Here is a 21779-nt window from a genome sequence, read left to right as displayed (position 1 = left end):
TGGCCCTTCCCCCGCCCCTCCCCGCTCCGGTGCGCGACTCAGCCGCCGCTCCGGGCAGGGAGGAAGGGCTGGGAGCCGCCTCCCGCTGCCCCCGGCCGCCCCCTCCCCATGCAGCCCGGCCCGCCGCTGGGAGCCCTCCCCGGGGGGATGTTTCTGCGGCCGCTGCCGGGATAACCGGCGCGCCGCCCGCCCCCGCCCCGGACGGAGGATGCTGTCCGCGCCGTGGCGGGCTCCGACTCGGGCAGCAGCGGCCGCGTCCGCCTCCTCGGCTCCGGGCAGCGTCGCCGGGGAGAGATGAGTTCGCGGCACCAGGCGGACTGGATCCCTTACAGGTAGGGGGAGACCCCGCGGGAGGCGGCGGGTGGGGCGGAGGCACAGGGGATGCCCCTGGGCAGGAGCCGCTGCCCCTCGAGGGGTCCGCGCCGGAGCCCGCAGCTCGGTCGCGGGGCCGGGGCGGCCGGACCCTCCCCGGGGCGAGGCGGGGCGGCGGTGGGTGCCGCCGGGGGGAGCGGATCGCTGGCCGGCCCGGGCCGGGGCGCCCGGTCCCGCCTCCCAACTTCGGGTCGGTGCCGCTCCGCGAAGTTCGGGGGCTGCTCTCGGGGCGAGCCGTCCGCCCCGCGGGGAGCGGGCAGAGCGCGGAGCCGTCCTGCCCTGCGGCCCCGGCGGGCGGGCGGAGCGCTGCGCCGTCGGTGGCGGCGGCCGCGCCTCGGGCGCCGGCCCCGCGCTGCCCCCGCCGGCGGCGGCTCCGGGAGCGCGGCCGCGGGCGGGCGATGCGCGGGGCGGCCGCGGCCGGCGGGGCCGCCATGGCGGGGAGCGGGATCGCCATGGCAGCGCCCGGCCCGCGGCTGCCATTGGCTCCGCCGTTGCCATAAGCTACGGGAGCCGCGGCGCGGCGGCGGCCCGGGAGCCCCGTGCGTCAGCGGAGCCGGCCCCGGGTGCGCGGAGCCCCCTGTCCCTGCAGCCCTGCCGCCGTGCCCTGCTCCCAACGCCCGGCTGTGCAGCGGGAGCATCCGCGCCCGCAACGAGGGAATAGTTGGTGTCAGACTTGCCGGGCCGAGGGGAAACCGAGCCAAATATTTCGCTGCGAGCGGGATGGGCTGTTCTAGTAATAGACCCCTTTCCGAATCTGCTGTTCTGAGTACATTAACATTATGAGTTTGTTTGTTTTTATTTTTAGTTTTCGTTAAAGTGTCTTTTTCAAGCTGAAGTTTTACACGAGGGGTTTGACAAGGTGCTCTGGAAACGACAGAAAGCGTGTTTCTTTCATTTGTTTGGTTGTAAGTGAAACAAGGTAGATACAGTAACATAGGAAACGAGGACACAGTCTTACGGTGGATTAGGTAGGACACGAGGAAAAAGTTCTTCACAAAAGGATGACTGGGTATTGGAATGAGCTGCCCGGCCTGGGGGTGGTGGAGTCACGGTCCCTGGAGGTGTTTAAGGAACGACTGGATGTGGCACTCAGTGCCATGGTCTCGTTAACACGATAGTATTCAGTCATAGGTTGGACTCGATTTCAGAGGTCTATTCCAACCTAGTGGATTATGTGATAAACCTTTTATTTCTGTTGTCGGTAGAGAATCGTGGAATTAAAAATATGTGCAGAGTGCATTTTAAAAGAAGGATAGCTGTTTAAGCAGGTCAGTTGTAGTTTGCCACATTCTCTTTGACAGTGTTTGTAGCAGACGTATGCCACAACAAATGCAACGTGAACACAAATACATCACTCCTTAATACAGAGAAAAAAAGCCCTAAGATAATTGCACAAGTGGAAATCTCCTATTTTGATATGTGCACATCATAGTTCAAATCAGTAGAAGAATTAGAAAGAAAGAAGCATGATTACAATGAATCTAAGAATATTACCACTCTCTCAGCAATAGCACTTTCAGCCCATGCATTTTGAAAAGATGTAAGGAATTGGCAATAAGGCTTCAAAAATGACTAGTGGATGCATTCTGATGCAATCTGAAGCCTTGTAATGAGGACAGAAATACCAGAGGAACAGCTGTTCATGGCTCATCCCAGCAGCAGTGGAAGAGTTTCTCTGTTCTCTCACTGTACACAATGCTCTGCAGAGGCCAATGCCAAAACTTTGCTGAGGGGTTTTATAGCGGTGGCCTCAAAGAAAGAAATAAAACATTTCCATTTCTGCTAAGTGCAGCACAAACAAAGGAAGACAAAGCAGCAAATCTCAGAGAAACACAGATTTGATGATACTCCTATCTTTTCTAATATAATCTTATTCTTGAATGTTAATGATGTGTTTATAGTCAGAAACTGCTGAGGATTGCTCGAAACCAAAAGGCAACCAAACCACAGTTCTGCTCTGAAGTATCTTTATTTAGGTTTCTAACAGTGTTCTCTCGAGAAGCTGACTTATTTTTCAATCTTCAGAGGTAATTTTTGAGTTAGAGGTATATCATTGCAAATCTTATTGGACTTGTGTGTGTAAAGCATCTTCCAAGATCCCCTAAACATGCTTGCCCAGGAAGCAGTGGTTTCTGAACGCATGTGTGACTGAGTTTACACATCAAAGCACTTTATGTGTAAATTAGGTCAAAGTACCATTTCGAGGGAGTGAAATATACAAGGAGAAGGAGAGACCTGATGTGCACCTCTTGGAACAGATGATCTTCTCTCTCAGAGCAAAATACCCCATGCTTATCTGCCCTCTTGCTTCACATTCTTGTTTACTGTGCTGAGTTCAGTGGTTGCTGACTCTCAGAACACAGAGGGAGGTTCAGCACCTTCTTTATGGTCCGGGTGGCATGTGGCAGCCAAGAGTGTCGCTGCTGCTTGTGTGGGGGACAGAGCATAGGCTGCTGGGCATGCTGAAGTCTGGAAAGATGTATCCTTCTGGCACTGGAACATATGTGCAGCTATATATCTGAATTAACTCAAGCAGAGAAGGCTTGTATTTCCACTAGTAAAATGTCACATTTTTCCTTTCAAGTGAAATGAGCCAGAGGGAGTCAGTTCCATGTGTGTCATGTACAATTCATTAAGCAATCCACCTGCGTGTCCACAACTCACAAACTTATACTTCCCCTTTTAAGATGCTGAGAACATTTTGTGTGAGTTAACAAAAAATAGTAGGCAATTTTATCAGTGTGAGTGCTAGCTTGTGCTGAAGTCAATAAAAGGTTCATATTATTTGTGAGTTTGTGATTTCAATGTTTTGCCCTTATGTCTTTCCATCGTCTCTTAAGTATTCTGTTTTTGAAACGTTAATAGTCATAGGATGAGATTTCTTTTCACTAGCATTATGAAAAATAATTGGGAAACTGTTTTTTAAAAGTAAATATATTGCATTTATTTCCGTGAAACACATATCATAGGTAGAAATTTAAGCATATGATTAAGCACTTACATGAAGCTGCACATGAGGTACAATGAGCTAGGAATTCTTTAAATTGCACCTGCTTTTAACAATATCTCTGCTCTTTATTACAAAGAGTCAAAATAGTTTAGATGCAATTAAAAAAAAAATCAGTTGCAGTCTGTGTAGCTGCCCCCAGAAGTTAAGAGTAAGATGTAGCTTCTTGAGGAATTATGTTCTCAAGCACAGTAGTGTTTTCCTTTAATAAGCTTCAACAGTTTCCAGTAGAAAATGCAATGCAGAAGTGTCTGGGAATCATTAAATTCACAGGAGTTCAGTTTTTTTGTTCAAATGTAGGTTTTTGTTTCGTATCTTTTTCTTGAACTTATTTTTAATTTATAGCATTTCTTAAATGTAACATACTCATTTTTATCTTATGCTGGATTGTCTTGAATAAGTGAAGACATTCCTCATTCTATAAAAACTGCAGTCAAATAAAACTGCTGCTAGGTAAGATGAAAGTATCAGTAAACTCAGTTACAGTAAGGCCTCTGTCTCTATTATTATTATTTGTTCTTATGTTTTCAGCTGCTTCTTTAACAATAAATCTTAATCCTGTAGCTTTAAAAGCAGCATTTACACAACCAGCTAACCTGTTCCATGAGAAATATTGCAACTCCACCAGCTGAAAAACCCAATCCACACAGGAATCAATTTAATGCAAGTCCCTAGAGTTCTCTGTAAAGTATGTGTGATGCTGCTGAGCCTTGGTTTGTGTGGATAAACTTGCTATGGCCAGAGGGGCCCCCATGTACTGTGCCCTGGGGGTGCCTGGCACTTGGCACTGAGGGCACTGAAGGCACTGAAGACAGCAGATCACACAGCCTGCGTTTGCCGTGGCATAATGTGTCTTGATATGTACATGATGGTGGTAATCATGCACATTATTTTTGTTTGTGACAAGTTTTATTATGCTCAATTTTTGTAGCTTTCATGAATTTGCTCTGAAGTTTTAGGGCTGTGCTTAGATATTGCAGCTATAAACAGTCACAAGTTATTTACTTGCAAAGGGAAGGATTACAGTTGGAAGAAAATTGTGGAGCACAGCTGGGTTGTAAATTCATGAATCATCGCAATTAGGGAGATAAGAATATTTCTGAAAGTGCGATGTGTAAACAAGTCCTGGAACAAAAATGGCCTTGAAGACCAAGGGTATCCCACGCTCATTTCTGTGCATATTGTTGAGATAGTGGGATAATATAAACCCTTAAGTTTTGGCATTGTGAAGGCAGCAGTGCAGGTGGAGGGCTCACCTTGCTGCAAGGTGCAGTTTGTGAGTGAGAGCATTGCAATGCAGGCAGGCTCGCTCCCAGCCTCCTGCCGTGGGGAATGGCATAGATAATTTACAAGAGCTGCTTTTTTTAAAGAAAAGAGTTCAAATACTGTGTCTGTCCTCTTGTCTGAAACAGGCTGTCTTGTCTCAGGCTATTCAGTGTATAAAATTACCCCGCTCATGTGCTTTTGAAACATTTTAAGTTAGAGATCTTCCTTAATGGAATTCTGTGCTCCTGCACGGAGTGTTTCTGCTGTGGTGGTTTGCCCAGCATCAGTGTGAGGGAGATGTCAGAGGCAATTGCTACCCCGAAACTGGTAGCCTAAATCAACCAGGCAGAAAAGAGAGGTGAGGAAAATAAGTATCCCAAACCGTGGAAGTTGCAGGGTGTTAGCTTAAATGGAAATGGGACAAGGCTCACGGGAGAAGAACTGCAGAGCTGGGTGTGAAACCTCGTTGTCTTGTGCTTTGCAGTGTGCCAGAGGTGGATTTAAGGAAGGGGCTTTTCCACCCCTTGCACGGGCCTTAGACAGTAAGTGATACACCAGTTGTCCCAGAGCATGGCCAGCCCCCACCACCTTTATGGTATCAGCAGCCAGATTGAGATGAAAACTGATTTTTTCACAGGCCAGTGGGTTTCTGGTAGCAACAATCATTTGCAGGTTCCTGGCAGTGACAATCATTTATAAGCCATCTGTGCCAGATTTGGATCACAGCCGGAAAGTGGATGTGAAATGTGACGTCTCTCCTCATGCACTTCCCTGAGTTGGACAGTTCTGATTCTTATGCCTGAGGGTGTTTGGACATTCCCTGGAGTGGCATCCATTTAGACATGCAAGCAGCAATTTTTCTGGAAGGTGGTACTTTTTATCTAGTAACTAAAAATTGCCATTCTAGAGAGCTGGATTCTTTTCACACTTCCTCCTCATTTTTCTTCCTCTCACACTAATGACTTATTTTCTAATTCATGCTTTTCTGTTCTTTCCACTGATGAACAGATTTCTTTTTGCCATTTTTCCCTACATCTTGCTCTTCTCGCCTCTTTTTCTGTTCTCTTCTCTTTCCTACCTTGAGATTATTCATGAAAATAGAAATCTGTCTTGCCAAATGTATGGTGCCTGCAGAAGATACCGTTCTCTGTAAACATTTGCTATTTAATTTGTATTTCATTGTTTGTAGCTTTTAAAGAAATCTATCCCAACTTCTCATTGTGTTACTTAAGTAGTTAGTACATCTGTGATTTTTTAAAAGCTATAATTATTTATTTTGTAGATTATTGAGAATTAATTTCAGTGTTTGCAGTGGCGTATTCAAAGATTAATGCCTTAAGCATGGATATTACATTTGGTGTTTATTTTGTATCTCACTTACTGGTGAACATTTTGTTCCTGTAGTACGTGAAGGCCAGTAACTGGGACTAGGAGATGCCCTTCTTGGTGACAGGTCTGTGTCATGCACGGGGGGTGGCAGGGACAGAAGAACTGTTTTCCTGCAGTTTTGCAATCTCTTTTATCTTGATGTAATGGCAGGGCGATGATGATACCAGCAAGTTCTGAGCACTCTCAGCTGAGAGTGTAACACCTCTTTGGGCCTTGTCGTCATTTACATAATGCTAATAATATGCAGGTATACAGCAAGGCAGTCTTAGGCTGGAAAATTTTCAGTTTAGAAGGCAGGTACAAGAGAGGGGCACAAAATGCAAATGGAAAGCTCACTGTGATTTCTGCCGTGGGTTTTTTTTTTTTTTTCCCTTTCGTTTTTGTTGCAGGCATATGATCATTAGCTTCTATGGAATATCTGCTCTTAAGAAAATGGGAAGTCAGGGGATATCAATTTAGATAAGGAAATGTGCTCTCAGGGAAGGGTGTATGGAGTGTACAAAGGCAGCAGTGGGAGAAGCTGGAAAGACTGGAATAATTATTTTGGATGAGTACACATCATAAAAGATGAAACTTTTTTATTTTATGCCAGGTTGTTTCATCTAACACTTGATGGCAATGTAATTTTTGTAGTTTATGTCTATGTTGTGTAGCTTCATGACACTTTAAAAGCACAGTTTGCTCCATAATTAAATTACTTTTTAGATGGTTTTGTTTGGTTTAATTTTATTCTTTTATGTTAATAAGAAACTAAAAGGTATCTTTCCTTTCCCTTTCAGTGACTACAGCAGAGGTAGATTTCATACTTTTGTATTGCTAATAACTTGAGGGATTACATATTTATCTATTTTTTTATCCTTAAAGAGAAATGGTGACCCAATTGAAAACACTTCCTCCTTCAGGAAAATGTAGTAGTCCCTGCAGAGAAGAGGAGAGTAACTGCTTTTGCCAGTACAAGAAATTTGCAGCATTTTGTGCATTCACACCAGCATCCTTCCCCCTGAAAGCAAGGATGCTGTAGAGACTAAACCTGCCCTCTGCCATCCGTGCAGTTGTGTGGTTGCTTGCAGGGAGCTGTCACAAAGAGGTGGCACCAGAGCCCTTCTACTGACTCAAAAGGTTAGCTTGGTGTCATCCCCTTCTCTGAGCTCATGTTTTAGCTGAGCAAATAAGGTGTGTAATGCATGAATATGCCAATGTGCTTGTGAGTGACACACTTACCTTGCTCTCTGACAAAGGAAGTGCCCCAGCCATTCTTTCATGAAGTTGAGTTCTAGCTTGGATTCTCAGATGTTTATGAAAATTAAGTCTTGAATTGCAAATTTCAGTGGAAACCTTGTGATCCCTGTTGTGATGCATGTTAACACAAGCCTGTGCATATCATAATTCATGATTATTGTAACTCATTTGACACAGGTAATGAAACCACAGCATGAAGTTTTTAATGGTAATTTCAATTCCAATCACAGTTCTAACTACCGGCAGATGAGATATTACAAGATGAAGAAATTCCTTGATTAGGTGCAAATGATGACTAAGATGGAAATTGTATTTGCAAGTGAAATACAAGTACGTTGGTATTTGATCTACACTTACGGAAGGGATCTGAAAAGTTCTGTCTTTCAAATTTGCTATCAGGTTGAAAGCAAAATGAAGTTAAAGGCTAGGTATTTGCATTAGTTATTCCTGTGCTACAGCAAGAAACATAAGGAAAACAGGTTTGTTTTTTTTTTTTTTTTCAGAGCAGGTTGTTGCTAGCCCATATTACTACAGCAGCATTTTCACTAGGCTGCAGTAACAGCAACAAAAACAAATTACATTGCATCATGTAGCAATTTTCACTTCTTAAAATGTGAGGAAATTATTGAATGTACTGTGGAAATTAAAGAGTAGATAACTTCTCCAGCCAATGACTTAGACTAACTGCTCGGATCAGGTTGAGTGGAAACTGAAAGACTAAGACACATACTGTACCCTGGAATTCATCCCACTATTTTTGGCAGATATAAATCCCAATACTCAAGCCAGGAGTGTGAATTTCCATTAAACAGTGTTTTGCAAACTTAGGAATTGCTTCAAGTCTTCTGTGCTGAAACTTAAGCTCATTTGTATGGGTGAATAATGTCTCTTTTGGGACACTGCATCTGTAGAGCAGTGTTAAATAACTTTTAAGGTGTCTCTACACACCATTGAGTCAGACCTTGATAATTGATTCTTCCAGGTTACTGAATTTTAAATCACTCCACTGGCTGTTGTTGCAGATTTAAAAAGTCAAGTGTAAGGTTTTAGAGAAACTTTTTGTGCTTGCCCTAGAATAACATTAACACAGTTCTTTTGTCTGTCCTTAAGGCAGAGCTCATGTGCCTCTGCATGTGGCATATTGTTACATCTCTGCAATCATAGAATCATTTGGTCAGAAAAGATCTCCAAGACCATAGCGTCCAACCATTTACCCCACATTGCCAAGTCCACCACTAAACCACGTCCCTAAGGGCCACATCCACACAGTTTTTAAATACCTCCAGGGATGGTGACACCACCACTTCCCTGGACAGCTGTTCCAAGGCTTGACAAATATTTCAGTGAAGAAATTTTTCCTCTTCTCCCATCTAAATCTGACCTGGCACAACTTTGAGGCTGTTTCCTCTCATACTATTGCTAATTACTTGGGAGAAGGTACCAACCCCCACCTGGCTACAGCCTCCTTTCAGGTAATTGTGAAGAGCAGTAAGGTCCCCCTGAGCCTCTTCCAGGCTGAACACCCCCAGCTCCCTCAGCTGCTCCTCACAGGACTTGTACTCCAGACCCTCCACCAGCTCCTATTTCCCTTCTCTGGACTTGCTCCAGCCCCTCAATGTCCTTTCTCAACTGAGAAGTCCAGAACTGGACACAGCACTGGTGGTGTGACCTCACCAGTGGCCAGCCCAGGGGACAATCCCTGCCCTGCTCCTGCCAGACTCTATTGCTGACCCAGGCCAGGATGCCTTCGGCCACCTTGGCCACTTGGCTCATGTTCAGCCTGTGTTGCAGCCCCCCCCCCAGTCCTTTTGCACTGGGCAGTTTTCCAGCCACTCCTCCCCCACCTGTAGCACTGCCCAGGCTCATTGTGACCCCAGGACAGGACCCAGCACTTGGCCTTGTTGAACCTCCTGCTGCTGGTCTTGGCCCATCAATCCAGCCTGTCCAGATCCCTCTGCAGAGCCTTCTGCTCTCCAGCAGACCAACCCTCCCACCCAGTTTGGTGTCACCTGTGAACTGACTGAGGGAACCCTCGATCCCCTTTTCCAGATCACTGGTAATGGGTCACATCAGAAATGCATAGTTCAGTCTGGGAGGAGCTGGGGACTGCCACATTTAAATTGTTTCTGGTATATGTGTTAGATTGTTTACAGCTAGGAATTGTTTACAGTTGGGAATCTGCCATAGCACAGTTCACAGTGGGCATATAAATTTAATGTAGAATTCGTAATCTGGTCTGAAATAAGAATATTCATTTTTTGGCTATTAAAAGAGTACTAGCCTCCTATGAGCCACCTAATCTAGGCTCTGGCTTTTCAGAACACTGGGATAATTCTTGGATCTGCCAGATATATTATTTAAGACATACTTTATTAATACCCAGAGAAATTGGGTCATCATATCAGAACAAAAAGATCATGACATTGCTAGAAGTTTGAGGCATCCTGGAAGATGCCTTTTAAATGTTGGCTATTTCAAATAAGGATATATTTTAGTATTCTGGCAGTCTTGATGCAGCTTGAAAAATTCTTAATTACCTCCTTGGGGCTTGAATATCATTCTCATATTTTGAAGATCAAGAAAAACCAGCACAGGAGAAATTTAATTGAAATTAAAAGTCCTTCCTAACTTCCTTCCTTCCTTTCCTGTGTCATTCCTTTCCTCCCTTTTCCTTCCTGTTATTCCTGGGCAGCCTCTGTTTTTTATTAATGTAATAAAATTGCCTTAGGATTTGCAATATGTAGGTTGTTCTGAGTAGTATTGGAAGGAAAAAAGTTCTCCTATTCTGTGCACCTTGAGTCAGAGTGATTTCCAGATTGCTCTCTTGGAAAAAATGTGAAGGTATCTTTGCATAAGATGGAAAGTGGGATAAGCAAGTTCAGGTGTTCAAGTTTCTGCTCCTTGTCTCATTCTTTGAAAGGTGTTTCTAATACCTCAGATGAGTGCCTGGATTTTCAGGTTGTTGCTGTGTGCTGGGCCCAAAATTTTGTTCTGAAACTGTGGAGGTAAACTTTGGATTTGATAATTTGATAGTCTCTTAGAATGACTTCTGGTAAGAGAATCCAGTGAACTCTAGACTTGGAAGAAAATGCTTTTAAAGCGTAGGAAATTAATTTGACTTACAATAGCTGTGTTTCTGAAAACTGTCCTTTCATTGATATGGCATTAAATAGCGTAAGCTATAACCAAGTTGAAGGAGATAGGCAACTGGGAGCTCACTGGGAATGACTATCCTCTTTATTGCTTGTTGTATTCTGTTAAAGTATAAAGGTTTTGAAACAGAAGGTTTAAAACCAAGCAGAATAGCTGCATTTTATCTTTAGTCTGGTATAAGTCTTTCAAAGGATGGAATGCTGTGAACCCGTCTATGGCTGGATTTTCAGGAGTGCTCAGATTCTGTTGAAAATACTTAATGTGGTGGAATGAGACGGGAGGATGAGGACTATTGTGCTGCCGAGTCAAAATGACAAACAGCATGTAACACAGTGTAGTTTTGCCGTGTTCTTTGGCAAAACCAACTCATTTTATTCTGAAAAGGCTTATTCTGAAAAAAAATGTAAGATACATTAGGGGCACAGAGATTTTCACTGCATTGTGTGATGGACTGTAAATATGCCCAGTTGACATTGTAAAGCATCCTCAAAGTAAGTCTCTGTGTGTTGGGGTGAAAATTCAGCCCAAAGGCTTTTAGTTTACAGCCAGCTCTGTAATATTGCATTTCCTGTGGTCTTGGATGAACAGTGCCAAACACGAGCACATATTGCAATAAAGAGTGAACAGAAGGATGTTCTGTATGGTATGCTTTTCACTTTGCACTTGATGACATCTGTCTTGTTGCTAATTTTTCATGACATGGCTATGATACCGTTTCTATTTTTTGGTTTTGTGCCATTAGAATAGGTCTATAACTAACAGTGATTGAGTCATTATTAGTAAATCCCTGAGTTATTTACTTTGGGAAGTGAAGGCATTTGTTTTCTTTTTACATCATTAAATGCCTGCCTCTGTTTCCTAAGGATACTCAATACTTAAGGAAGCTTGTTTTCCTTGTTTCTGTGGTTCTTTCCTTTTTTGTGTGTGTCCTCTGTACCTGGCTGATGTTGGTTTTGGGAGAACAGTTGATGTGCTGCTGGGAAAGTGCCTGGCCATAATGTGGCTTGTGCTAAATTTGTCAGTCAGTGGCAGTATTTCTTATAATCTTCCAACTCTTCTTAAATTAAATCTTTCAATAATCACAAAGCAGATAAATATTTGAGCAGGATTCCAGGTCTCTGCTGCCATCCAAGAACTGTCAGCAGCAGTCTTTCTAAAGTAGATTCCAAACTCGGGAGGAGGTCCTTCTGTCAGCAGGTGGGAGAGGGGGGAGCAGATGTGTTCCCTGGAGGGCAGCCTGCTTTGCCAGCACACAGAGCTTCAGAAGGGTGGGTGAGCAGTCTCTGGTCGCTGCTGGGGTCACTGCTGTGGGCTGGCAGTCCAGAGAGTCACTCTATGTACTGCCCAGTTTGACACTAGTGAAGATAAGAGCGGGTGCACTGGTAGCGTGCAACGCCATGCCACAATGGCAAACACATTTGGAGGCTCTCATACAGGAAGCTGTTGCTGTCTTATAAATTTTTTAGCTAGCTTGTGCCAGCCAGCTTTCTTTCCATAATTCTGCTGAACCTCCTCACCCTGCTCCAGTTTTGGTAGAGGTCCTGAGTGAGCAAGAAAATGGAGCCCTCTGAGTCTGACAGAATAAAGCTGAGTGACATTCCGTGGATGCTCCTTCAGGCTGAAATGGCTCACCTTGTATCCTGCAATAAACACAAACTCATGGGTTGTGCGCTGAAGTATTAGAGCTATGAAAAATGTGCCAATAACAGTGATCACATGCTGCATCAATTAGACCTTCTGTGCAGTGGGCAATTAGTGTTTCATAAAGAAACCAGAAGATACACAGTCATATGTATTTATCAGAGAGGAGAAGAAAACATCTGCTGGTGTATGTTTTGATTAGACCCAAAGGGGAATCTTAGCTTCACTCCTTTTTAATGGTCCAATAGCTAAAATCATTCTTTCTGCCTTACTTAAATGCATTTGGAAATAGCTTCCCACAGTGCCTGAAGTGGTTTAATTACATCTGATATGGTTAGAAGAGATCTCCAGCTCTGTGTGCCAGAGCTTCCTCTAGCTGAGAGGACGCGTGCTCGCTGATTACACCTTTGGTTGTTTCCTTTGCCTGGCATGCTCCTGGTGATTTATAGTGTGGCTGTGGCTCAAGAGCTCGGTGGGACAGGTCCCTTGGTGTGCTGGATGCACCTTGGCATTGTGCTGGAGTGCACTGCCAGGCTTGTGTCTCACTGCCTCGTGTCCTGCTTGGTGTGGAACTCTGGGGGAGATTGCAAAGACAGAGATGTATTACCCCTGTGCTACTGACAGGGACCCTGCACATACAGAAATGTGGCTTTTCCAGGATGAAAACTCACTAGCAAGACTGGGGAAGGAATTATATTCGCTTTATCTTCCACCCTTCTTTCCCCCAAATAAGATTATCTTTTTTATTTCACTTATATTGCTCTTTTTCAAATCCAAAGTGGGCTAGTGAGAACTATGCATAAAAAAAATGAGCCCAGTTAATTTTCTTCATAATATGTTGCTGTTGGAAGGAATCTTCTTATATATATATATATCTAAGAAATGGTCCTAGGAGCCATATGAAGACTAGGATCCCTGCATTTTAGATAGCAGAATTCCTATAGCTGTCCTTCATAATGTTCCCTATGTGGATTCTCATTGCTCTAGTCATATTATGGAGCTGAGCCCCAAAATGTCCTCTGACAGAGAGACTGCTTAAAGCCTTTACCTCTCTCCAGTCACCATCTTAATTATAAAATCTGTTGGATTTAGAAATATTAACCCTCTTTAATTTTAGTTGAAATCAATCAACGGAAGAAATTATTATAGGCATTATGAATGCATAAATCTTTTTTCATTACAAAACCAGGTAAAACCCCTTCATTATATGAATTGTCAGTGAAAGAATTTAAAGTTTGAGTACTCTGGTCTTATTTTATTTTACAGGTCCCACAGAAATGAGAATTCTTCCTGAAACTTCCATAGGTTCCCTGCCTTGTACAAGATGTGAAATTAACATATATGTTTAATGGGAGATAGATAACTTTAATCCTTCTCTGAAAAAGACCCAAATATTTTGAATTTAATTTTAGTTGTATGGTATGCTCTAGTTTCTGTTCTAGGAAATCAGCAACCAAGCTGATAATCACATACTTCTGCTTACATTTTACCCTTTTTAACTGAAAATATTTCATAGGAGGGAAGTACCAGGCTTACAGGTGTGTCCAGAGACAAAGCTGTGCACGGCACATTAGTCCCCAGTGGAGATTCCTTTTGCTGTAATTTTTGCTAACAGGCATTCTACCAGGTGAAGTGGAATAATTAAAATGGCAACTTCAGCCAGGTATTAAAAAGATATGAAAAGGGTGGTGGAAGCCCTTTCCTGTAATGGTTTGCTACGGATGTCACAGCACCTGAAGAGCTCTTTGTTCAATAAAAATGTGTTACATCTTATTCTGCCAAGCCTTTGCTTTGCAAATTAAACACAAGACAGCCTCCTGGCAAGATTTGTATGTTTTTGCTGTGCCTTTCATATCCACAAAAGGTGTTGGTAAACTTTTCTCTGCAGTTTGTCAACACAACCTTTCTTTAGCAGTTAATCTGATCTACTTCAGCTGTGATCTGCTTAGTTACATTTTTAAATGGCACATGGGAGCAAATTAGATTAGGCTTGTTTTCTTTGTTGAAAAATGGAAAGCACAAAATCCAAGACCTGTAATATCTTGAATTACCTCAGGACCTGCTTCTGTCACGCTTAAACAAATCTGCTACAAGAGCATGGCTGCAGCAGTGGTAGCTTTCTAAAGCTCTACTTGTTTAGAAATCAGAAATTGAAGTGTGTTTAAACAGATTTGTTTTTTATTTTATGATCAAAACATTTGGGGTGGGAAACAATTTGTACTTTTTCTGAATACATGAAGAGTGACATTTGCTAAATTCTACATTCTGGTTATTCTTTCTATCTTGAAGCTTTTTTATTAAGTTGTAACCACATAGGAAGCAGTACTTGTCACAATATAATTGCATATTGGAGATTTGTAAGTTCCATACATTGAATTCACAAGTTGAAGTTCAAAGTGATACTACAGTTCATCTTCCTTTAAAAAACAAAGAAGGGAATAACACAAAACCACCCCCAAAAGTACCCAAACCCAGTGATACCCAATTGTGCCCAAACATCTGAATTATGTTTTAAAGAGGAGAATTTGTCTGTTCTATGCAGTGTGTAGAGTCAGTAGGTTTTTCCTATGTTATTTCTTATCCTTGTCTTTGTGTGGGCTGATAACATGTCTGAATCTTAGAGAAAGAAGAAGACAAGGAAAACAGATTTTGTGTTAATTGGTAAGTGAACTGCAGTATCTGTATCTAGCATGAAAGCAGCCATTGGAATTGCAGATTTGGCTATCCATTTTGTTTCTAGGAACTGACAAATGTACAATTTGCAATCCTATGTAATTATGATCTGATTCTAGAGTACTGTAATTTCTACCAGTATCTAGAGATATATAATTTTAGCATAAAATTTCAGTAGAGAATGTGCAGGGATTAGTGGCACAACCTTAGTGAGAATTACACTCTTTAATTCTTTGGATATGATGTTGGCATTGTGTCCTTTATCTATTTTGAGAGGTCATATTATACTGAAAATCTGTAGCAGTACATGAACAGCAAAGGATACTTGTGGCTTTGTGTGAGAGCTGTCCATCAGTTTATAGAACATGCTTTATATACCCTTTTTGCTTAGCCACTGGCACATGGTGAAGGAAAAAATGGATGCTAAACTAAAAACAGTTTAAAAATAGTAGATTGGATAAATGCTGACATCTTTTTGATCTAATTCTTTTGGATATTTTGTTACAGTCACAAATGACAGCTGCTTGCCAGTTTAAGAAAAACAAATACTTAGAATTGACACAGCTTTTTAAATTTTATTATCTTTTGTGTGCTTTATTTCAAAGACAAGGTTACTCTTTTCTTCATGTAATGTATTTGTGCAAATCTTAGGACTTTTCAAAGTAACAATAAAAAGCATCTTAGTGTCTTTTTTTTTTCATTATTCCTCCTTGGTTACTGTTAGATGGCACTGGTGAATATTTGACAAGCAGTTTAGAAAGCAAAGATAAAAATGCATGATTGTTTTATCAGCCATTTATTCTGATGTTTAACATTCTGTTTGCTACAAGCTTTTATTGTGCAAATACGTAGCCATTTGAGCAGGTCTAGATGGCAATATTTATGTTCAGCATTAATAAGTTATGCTAGTCAGTTCAGGATCAGAACCCTGAAAATTAGGTGGTGCATATATCAAACCCTGTTTTCAGTCAAATGAAGTAAAAATGATTTCCCAGAGTCTGAAATGCTTTGCCTGGGGGACTGACTTTGCTCTTGAGCAGTACCACACAGAGTATTCATGTGACAGCATTTTAAAGCCCAGAACAATAATTTGGAAAAGGTAGTTGAAGTTAGAAATATGAATTAGTTGGGTCATGATCATTAGCTCTTAATTTTTCTGTGATTTGGTAATTGTGTCAGCTCTAAGCTACATACTGGAGAGGAGATTTTCAGCTGGAGAGCCAAAGCTTTTTGGGGATACAGATTCCACGTTCTCTGAAGCTCTGAGTCTGGGTGCTAGCTTGACTCCTCTGCCACAGCCTTTCTCATAAGTCTCATTTCTCGGTGGCAGCACACATTTTTGTGTGTTGTATACATCTCACAGAGCAAAACAGTGTGTCTCAAAGGAATTGCTATATCAATTAACTGCCCAACACTGAAAGAATCCAGCATTTGAGTCATACCAGTTAATGATGATAATTTTACAGACTGTATTAAAAAAAAGTAATAGTTTTCCTGTTTTTCTTATATATATATATATATACATATATCTATGCATATAGTACTTAAATATGAGGAAATAATGTCTTGTCTGGTTTCTGTTGAGACATCAAGTTGGATAGAGCAGATAATGTATCACTTGTCTCAAGCTATCATACTTCTTAATAATGGAATGCTTTTAAAATATTTTTCCATTTATACATCACTGTAGGAAGGCATTTCACTTAGCTTTTTTACATTGCCACACAATGTACTATGAAGTGTTTTCACTTAGCTTTTTGTAGCACCACACAATGTACTGTGAAATGTTGAGAGAATAATCCAGAGTAATTATTAGACTAAGTGGTAATTTCATTGGAGGTAGTTAAGGAGAACCAGATGAAGACGATTGTCAGATATAACAAAAATGGTCACAGAGTAGTATGAAAGAAATATAGTTGGGATTCTGATAATTCATAGTGAAAATTGAACTAAAAATACTGCAATAACATATACCTGACCTGTTTTAAATTTGACTAATTTATTTGAAATACTTGAAGCTGATGTGCTAAACTAGGTGTATAAATTCAAATTGGTGAACATGGTTAATGTTTATGAAAAACAAAGATGATTGAATTTTATGCAATGTACATATTTTAGTATGCTACAAAAAGAGTTGTGTTGCATAAGAATACTGAGACTGTTACTTGGTGTGACACTTCAAAGTGCTTTAAATGTAGTGAGTGCATTTTGCTGTTAAAAGGGCTATATTTTCTTCAAGTTGAAACAGAAAAAGCATGCCAGCATATTTGGGGTTAAATTAAGTATAGCCAGAGTATGTAAATATGGATTGAATGGGACAAGTTAGGTTTTTTCCCTAAATGTGTCAAAAATTACTACTTGTTCCTTTTTCTATTGCAACCTATGACATGTGATTCTGTATACTATTATCCCATGTTATGTTTTTCTCCTCCTGTTTATTTTCTCTCTACAGTTGTTTTTGCTAGAGAAAGAAAACTCCCTTGGCTAGAGTTACACACAGATGTGGAGAAAAACATTTAATGTAACAAAAGGAAAGAAATGCTGAAATGCATTCCAATAGGGTTGGAAGGGGCCTTTAAAGGACTCATTGGAAAATAGAGCTAGAAAATTTGCTTTCACTGTACACAAACAAGGTGGGTTCACAGCTGCAGCAAACTCTGTGTTGTAAAGTTTTTCTGCTGCTTCTTTGGTCTTGAGAATAGATTCCATTTACCACACTTGGTTGCACACAGAAGCAAAGGAAAGGGATTAGCTTGGTTTTGAAATACACTACAATGCTCTTCAGGTTGTTTACTCACAGGATCATCTTCACACAGGGAACTGATAAATTGGAAGATTAAATATGTAACTTGTTTTGAAATTATCTTTGAATGCTGTAGACATCACTGGAATTGAGTACCTGTGTCTCACTAAAGGGGAAGAAAATCACCATCTCAGCCTTATTATTACTATGGTTTTCTAAGATTTATTAAAATCTGAGCAAGAGTCTCTTTCTGTGCAGGCACTGTGTATGCACACTGTGAAAACAATTCTCTGTCTTCAGGAACTTATAATTAAAAACCCCAGCCTGGAGGGATTTATACATATGCATCTTTTTATGCGATGTGAAGTTAGTGGCAACATTCTCATGAGATTGAATTCATGGTTTTGGGGGTTCAGGGCCCAGGAATGAAGATCAGGCTGTGGGGAATACCTCATCTGCATAGAGTGCTGTTAGAAATAATGACTTAGTTCTCTTTGTAGGGAACAAAATAGAGGCCAAATGGTGTTTGCTACTTTTGATAGCTATCAGCATCTTGCCAGTCTTGAAATCCATATCCATTTACTTATCCATGAGATCTGACAAAGTCATTTTCCTCTGAAAATGTCCAGGATTGTCAGTATTTGCTACTAGTATAGAAGGTAATACAGAGAAAGAAGACAAACTAAAATGAATAATCTGCTTTCCTCAGTTCCAGCAAAAGAGTACTAGGTTGGATTATAAAGATAGTATGTGTGGGGGGAAAAGTGACAAAATATTTTGTTTCATGGTTAGTATTTATCATGAAATGACATGTCTTCCCTTAGAAACTGTATTCCATAGAAACTGTAAAACCACCTGTAAAATGGAAAAGGGAGCTTGGCTGTTTCAATTCACTAGCATCTATCAGAGTTACAATTCTTACTGTATTTTTGTTCAGTTTTGTTTGTTAGAGCAGCAAAGGTAGACTCTTTCACCTTCATGTTTTCAATAAATGGATAGCTTGATTTTACTATTGCTTTAAAAATCCAGTAAATAAAACTCCATCCTTTTCCTATAGACATGCACAGGCAGTGGGATCCATTAATACTTTGCTGCATTAGTGAATTACCTCAAGTATAACCCATTTCAGCAGCAGCATGTTTGATCTACACATTCATGCCTGTGTTTGCACCCCTGCAGCAGGGAGAAGCCCCACTGAACACCTGCAGCAGTGACCCTGTTGTTGGCATCAGTGTTTTGTTTGTTAAACACTTCACCATTATGCTATTATTTAAAAGGCCAGCATTGTTTCTAGGTTAATTACTGTACCTGTGAGGCTTCATTCTTGCTTCACAAAGGTGTTTCCAAGAGGAGTTAAGACTTGTTTGTTACTCTCATTTTACAGGTGTCTTGGAAGGTTGTTCTGTTTGATGTACAATAGGCCCAGCAGCTGCCAAGTGGACAAACCCAAGTTTCATAGAACAGGTATAGGATAGGGAGGGAAGGGAGCCAGCAGTCATCTTGTGCTGGTTTTCTCTTCATCACAGTGGCTCACAGTGTTTTCCACATCAAAAAAGCAGAGGTCTGTTTTGGGTGATGCCTTTTACCTGGTCAGCAGTAATGCAATGGGAGAATCATTGTGGGCCAGGCAGAGAACTCTTGCTCTGCAGTGTGTGTCTGTGTAAGTGCAGTCTCCTTACCCAGACAATGCTTTTCCCTAGTTTCTGCTTGTTTAATTTAGTGTTTGTTGTGGTTGGGTGCTTTGTACATTAAGGGGTTTCGTTTGTTTGTGCATATATTTTACTGTTTTAACTGCTGAGATTGGCTGGGTTTTGGTACTGAGAGAGAAACCTGGCTGCCCAGGCTGGATCTTTCCAGTGGCTGGCAGCGATGTGTTTTCGATAACGGCACTTCCTGAAAGTTGTGTCATTTGTCATCTGGATCCATCTGCATTGCAGGTAGTGTATCTCCAGGTCACAGTGGACATTTTTTTCCTTCCCAATTTGCTCCTGTTCGGGTACTTCTCATCAAACTACTTTAAATGTGATTTTAGCATAGATCACCCAAAGGCTATTGTGTTTTACTGCTCCATCATTCATGTTTATTAAATTCACCTGTCTCTTTTGGGACATAGATTCCTTCTCTTATGTTGTGTTCAGAGTTTGTGTCTGTCGAAGCAGGGCAAGAAATAACCCAGCTCTTCCAGTAGGTGATATTTTTATTACCTGCATTTTACTGCCATATGCTATCTTGTTCTGTTCTGTGTAATTGCAGAGAATGAATCTGTACAAATATTAGTTCAACTGATCTTTCCAGGGCAGTAGTTGCAGCCCTGTAGTTCAGTTATTTAAAACATGCAATGTGTGCTGTAGGGAATAGTTTTGCTTTTCATCTCATTAGATCTTATCCTGGCTGCTTATCATCCTCACTGAAAGCTGTCAGCCTAGGCATTTCAGATCCTAAACTGTAGTTTCTTTTTTCTATGACTACAGTTTTGTTCTGATTTTACTCAAAGCTGGATCTCATTACTTCAAAGGATATCTGAAGTATCTGCAGAGCTCCTGTTGTTCCCTTCAGCACTGAGAGTCTCTTGGGTTATTTGCTCAAGAATGGTCAGTGTTTGTTTTTATATATCCTGTAATACATCTGCATCTAACAATTGCAATACAGTGCATCTAACAATGTATTTTACCCGACTGTTGGGCTGTTCAAAAGCTTAGTCTAAGTAGAACATTTAGAAGATTTGATTTCTACGATTGCTGTTGGTTTTATATACCCTTATGGTTGTAACAATTGAGATCTATTTTGATGAACTGTTCTAATTAAAACAGACCAAAATGCTGTTATGGAACCATAAAATGGTTTGGGTTAGAAGGGACCTTAAAGGTCATCTTGTTCCAACTCCCCTGCCATGGATAGGGACACTTTTCACCAGATCAGGTTGCTCAAGGCTCTATCCAGCCTGGCCTTGAGCACTGCCAGGGATGGGGCATGTACAGCTTCTCTGGGCAACCTCTGCCAGTGCCCCACCACCCAAACAGTGAAAATGTTTTTCTTAATATCCCATCTAAATTGACTCTCTCTCAGTTTGAAGCCATTCCCCCATTTCCTGTATACTACATGCCCTTGTAAAATGTCCCTCTCCGTTGTTCTTGTAGCTCCCTTCAGGCACTGGAATGCCACAAAAAGGTCTCCTCTGAACCTTCTCTTCTCCAGGCTGGACAACTCCAACTCTCTCAGCCTTTCCTTATAGAATGGTGCTTCATTTCTCTAATCCTCTTTTTGGCCTTCATCTGGGCTTGCTCCCATAGGTCCCTATGCTTCTTATGTTGTGGGCCCCAGAGCTGGACATAGCTGGGGTCTCAGGAGTGCTGAAGAGAGTGGGAGAATCCCTTCCCTCACCCTGCTGTCCACACTACTTTTGATGCAGCCAGGACACATTTGGCTTTCTGGGATGACAGCTCACATGACTGGATCCTGTTGAGCTTCTCATCGACCATCACCCCCAAATCCTTCCCTCGGGGGTGCTCAATCCCTTCTCCTCCCAGCCTGTGGTGTGCCCTGACCCAACTGCAGGACCTTGTACTCGGTTTAACTTCATGTTTAACTTTATGAGGTTCACACCGCCCCCCCTCTCCAGCCTGTCAGGGTCCCTTGGGATGGCATCCCTTCCCTCCAGTGTGTCACCACACCACACAGCTTGGTGTTGTTGGCAAATTTACTGAGGGTGTCCTTCATCTCACTGTCCATGTCAGCAACAGCTGCACTAGTCCCAGTACTGACCCCTAGGAATGCCACTCCTGACTGGTCTATGCTTGGACACCAAGCCATTGACCATGACTCTGAGTGTGACCATCAAGCCAGTTCCTCATCCACTGAGGGCTCCATCGTTAAATCCATGCCACTGCAGTTTAGAGACAAGGATTTTGTGCAAGACTGTGTCAAATGCTTTCCAAAAGTTCAGGTAGATGACGTCTGTGTCTCTTCCCTCATTCACCAGTGCTGTAGCCCTGACACAGCAGGCCACCAAATATTTCAGGCAGGATCTGCCCTTATGGTCACAATGTTTGCTGTCACCAATCATCTCCTCATTGTCCATGTACCTGAGTTCAATAGGAACTTCCCTGGACTGCCACATCATCTCAAGTATGATGGGTAGTGGCTTCTTCTGAAGGTAACTCCTTCTGCCAGTTCCCTCAGGACCTGCAGATGCATCTCATCAGGTGCCGTGGACTCCTGCACCTCCAGGTGCCTGAGATGGTCTCAAAACGGGCTTTCTCCTATGGAGAGCAGTTCTTCATTGTCCTAGTCGCTGCC

At 42.0% G+C, this 21779-nt stretch overlaps 1 protein-coding gene across 14 annotated transcripts in view; it reads left to right on the top strand.

The window, feature by feature from the left end:
• TUB (TUB bipartite transcription factor) overlaps window positions 1–21779 on the top strand; it is a 137793-nt gene that overhangs the window by 69008 nt on the left and 47006 nt on the right. The window contains exon 1 of one of the 14 annotated variants that reach the window (XM_030273828.4): window positions 16–332. The exons of 9 other annotated variants lie outside the window; for them this stretch is intronic. In XM_030273828.4, coding sequence (XP_030129688.1) covers window positions 295–332 — 38 coding nt within the window. In that variant the 5' untranslated portion in view covers window positions 16–294. Of the gene's footprint in view, window positions 1–15; window positions 333–5424; window positions 5513–17272; window positions 17374–21779 lie in introns of those variants that run through there. 4 more of the 14 variants (XM_030273831.4, XM_030273829.4, XM_072929650.1 and 1 more) reach the window with 4 other exon arrangements.

This window comes from Taeniopygia guttata, chromosome 5 (assembly GCF_048771995.1).
Source record: "Taeniopygia guttata chromosome 5, bTaeGut7.mat, whole genome shotgun sequence".
In the NCBI taxonomy this organism is placed as follows: Eukaryota; Metazoa; Chordata; class Aves; order Passeriformes; family Estrildidae; genus Taeniopygia; species Taeniopygia guttata.
Note: the sequence above shows the minus strand (reverse complement) of the source record. Positions and strands in the feature narration are given on the sequence as shown.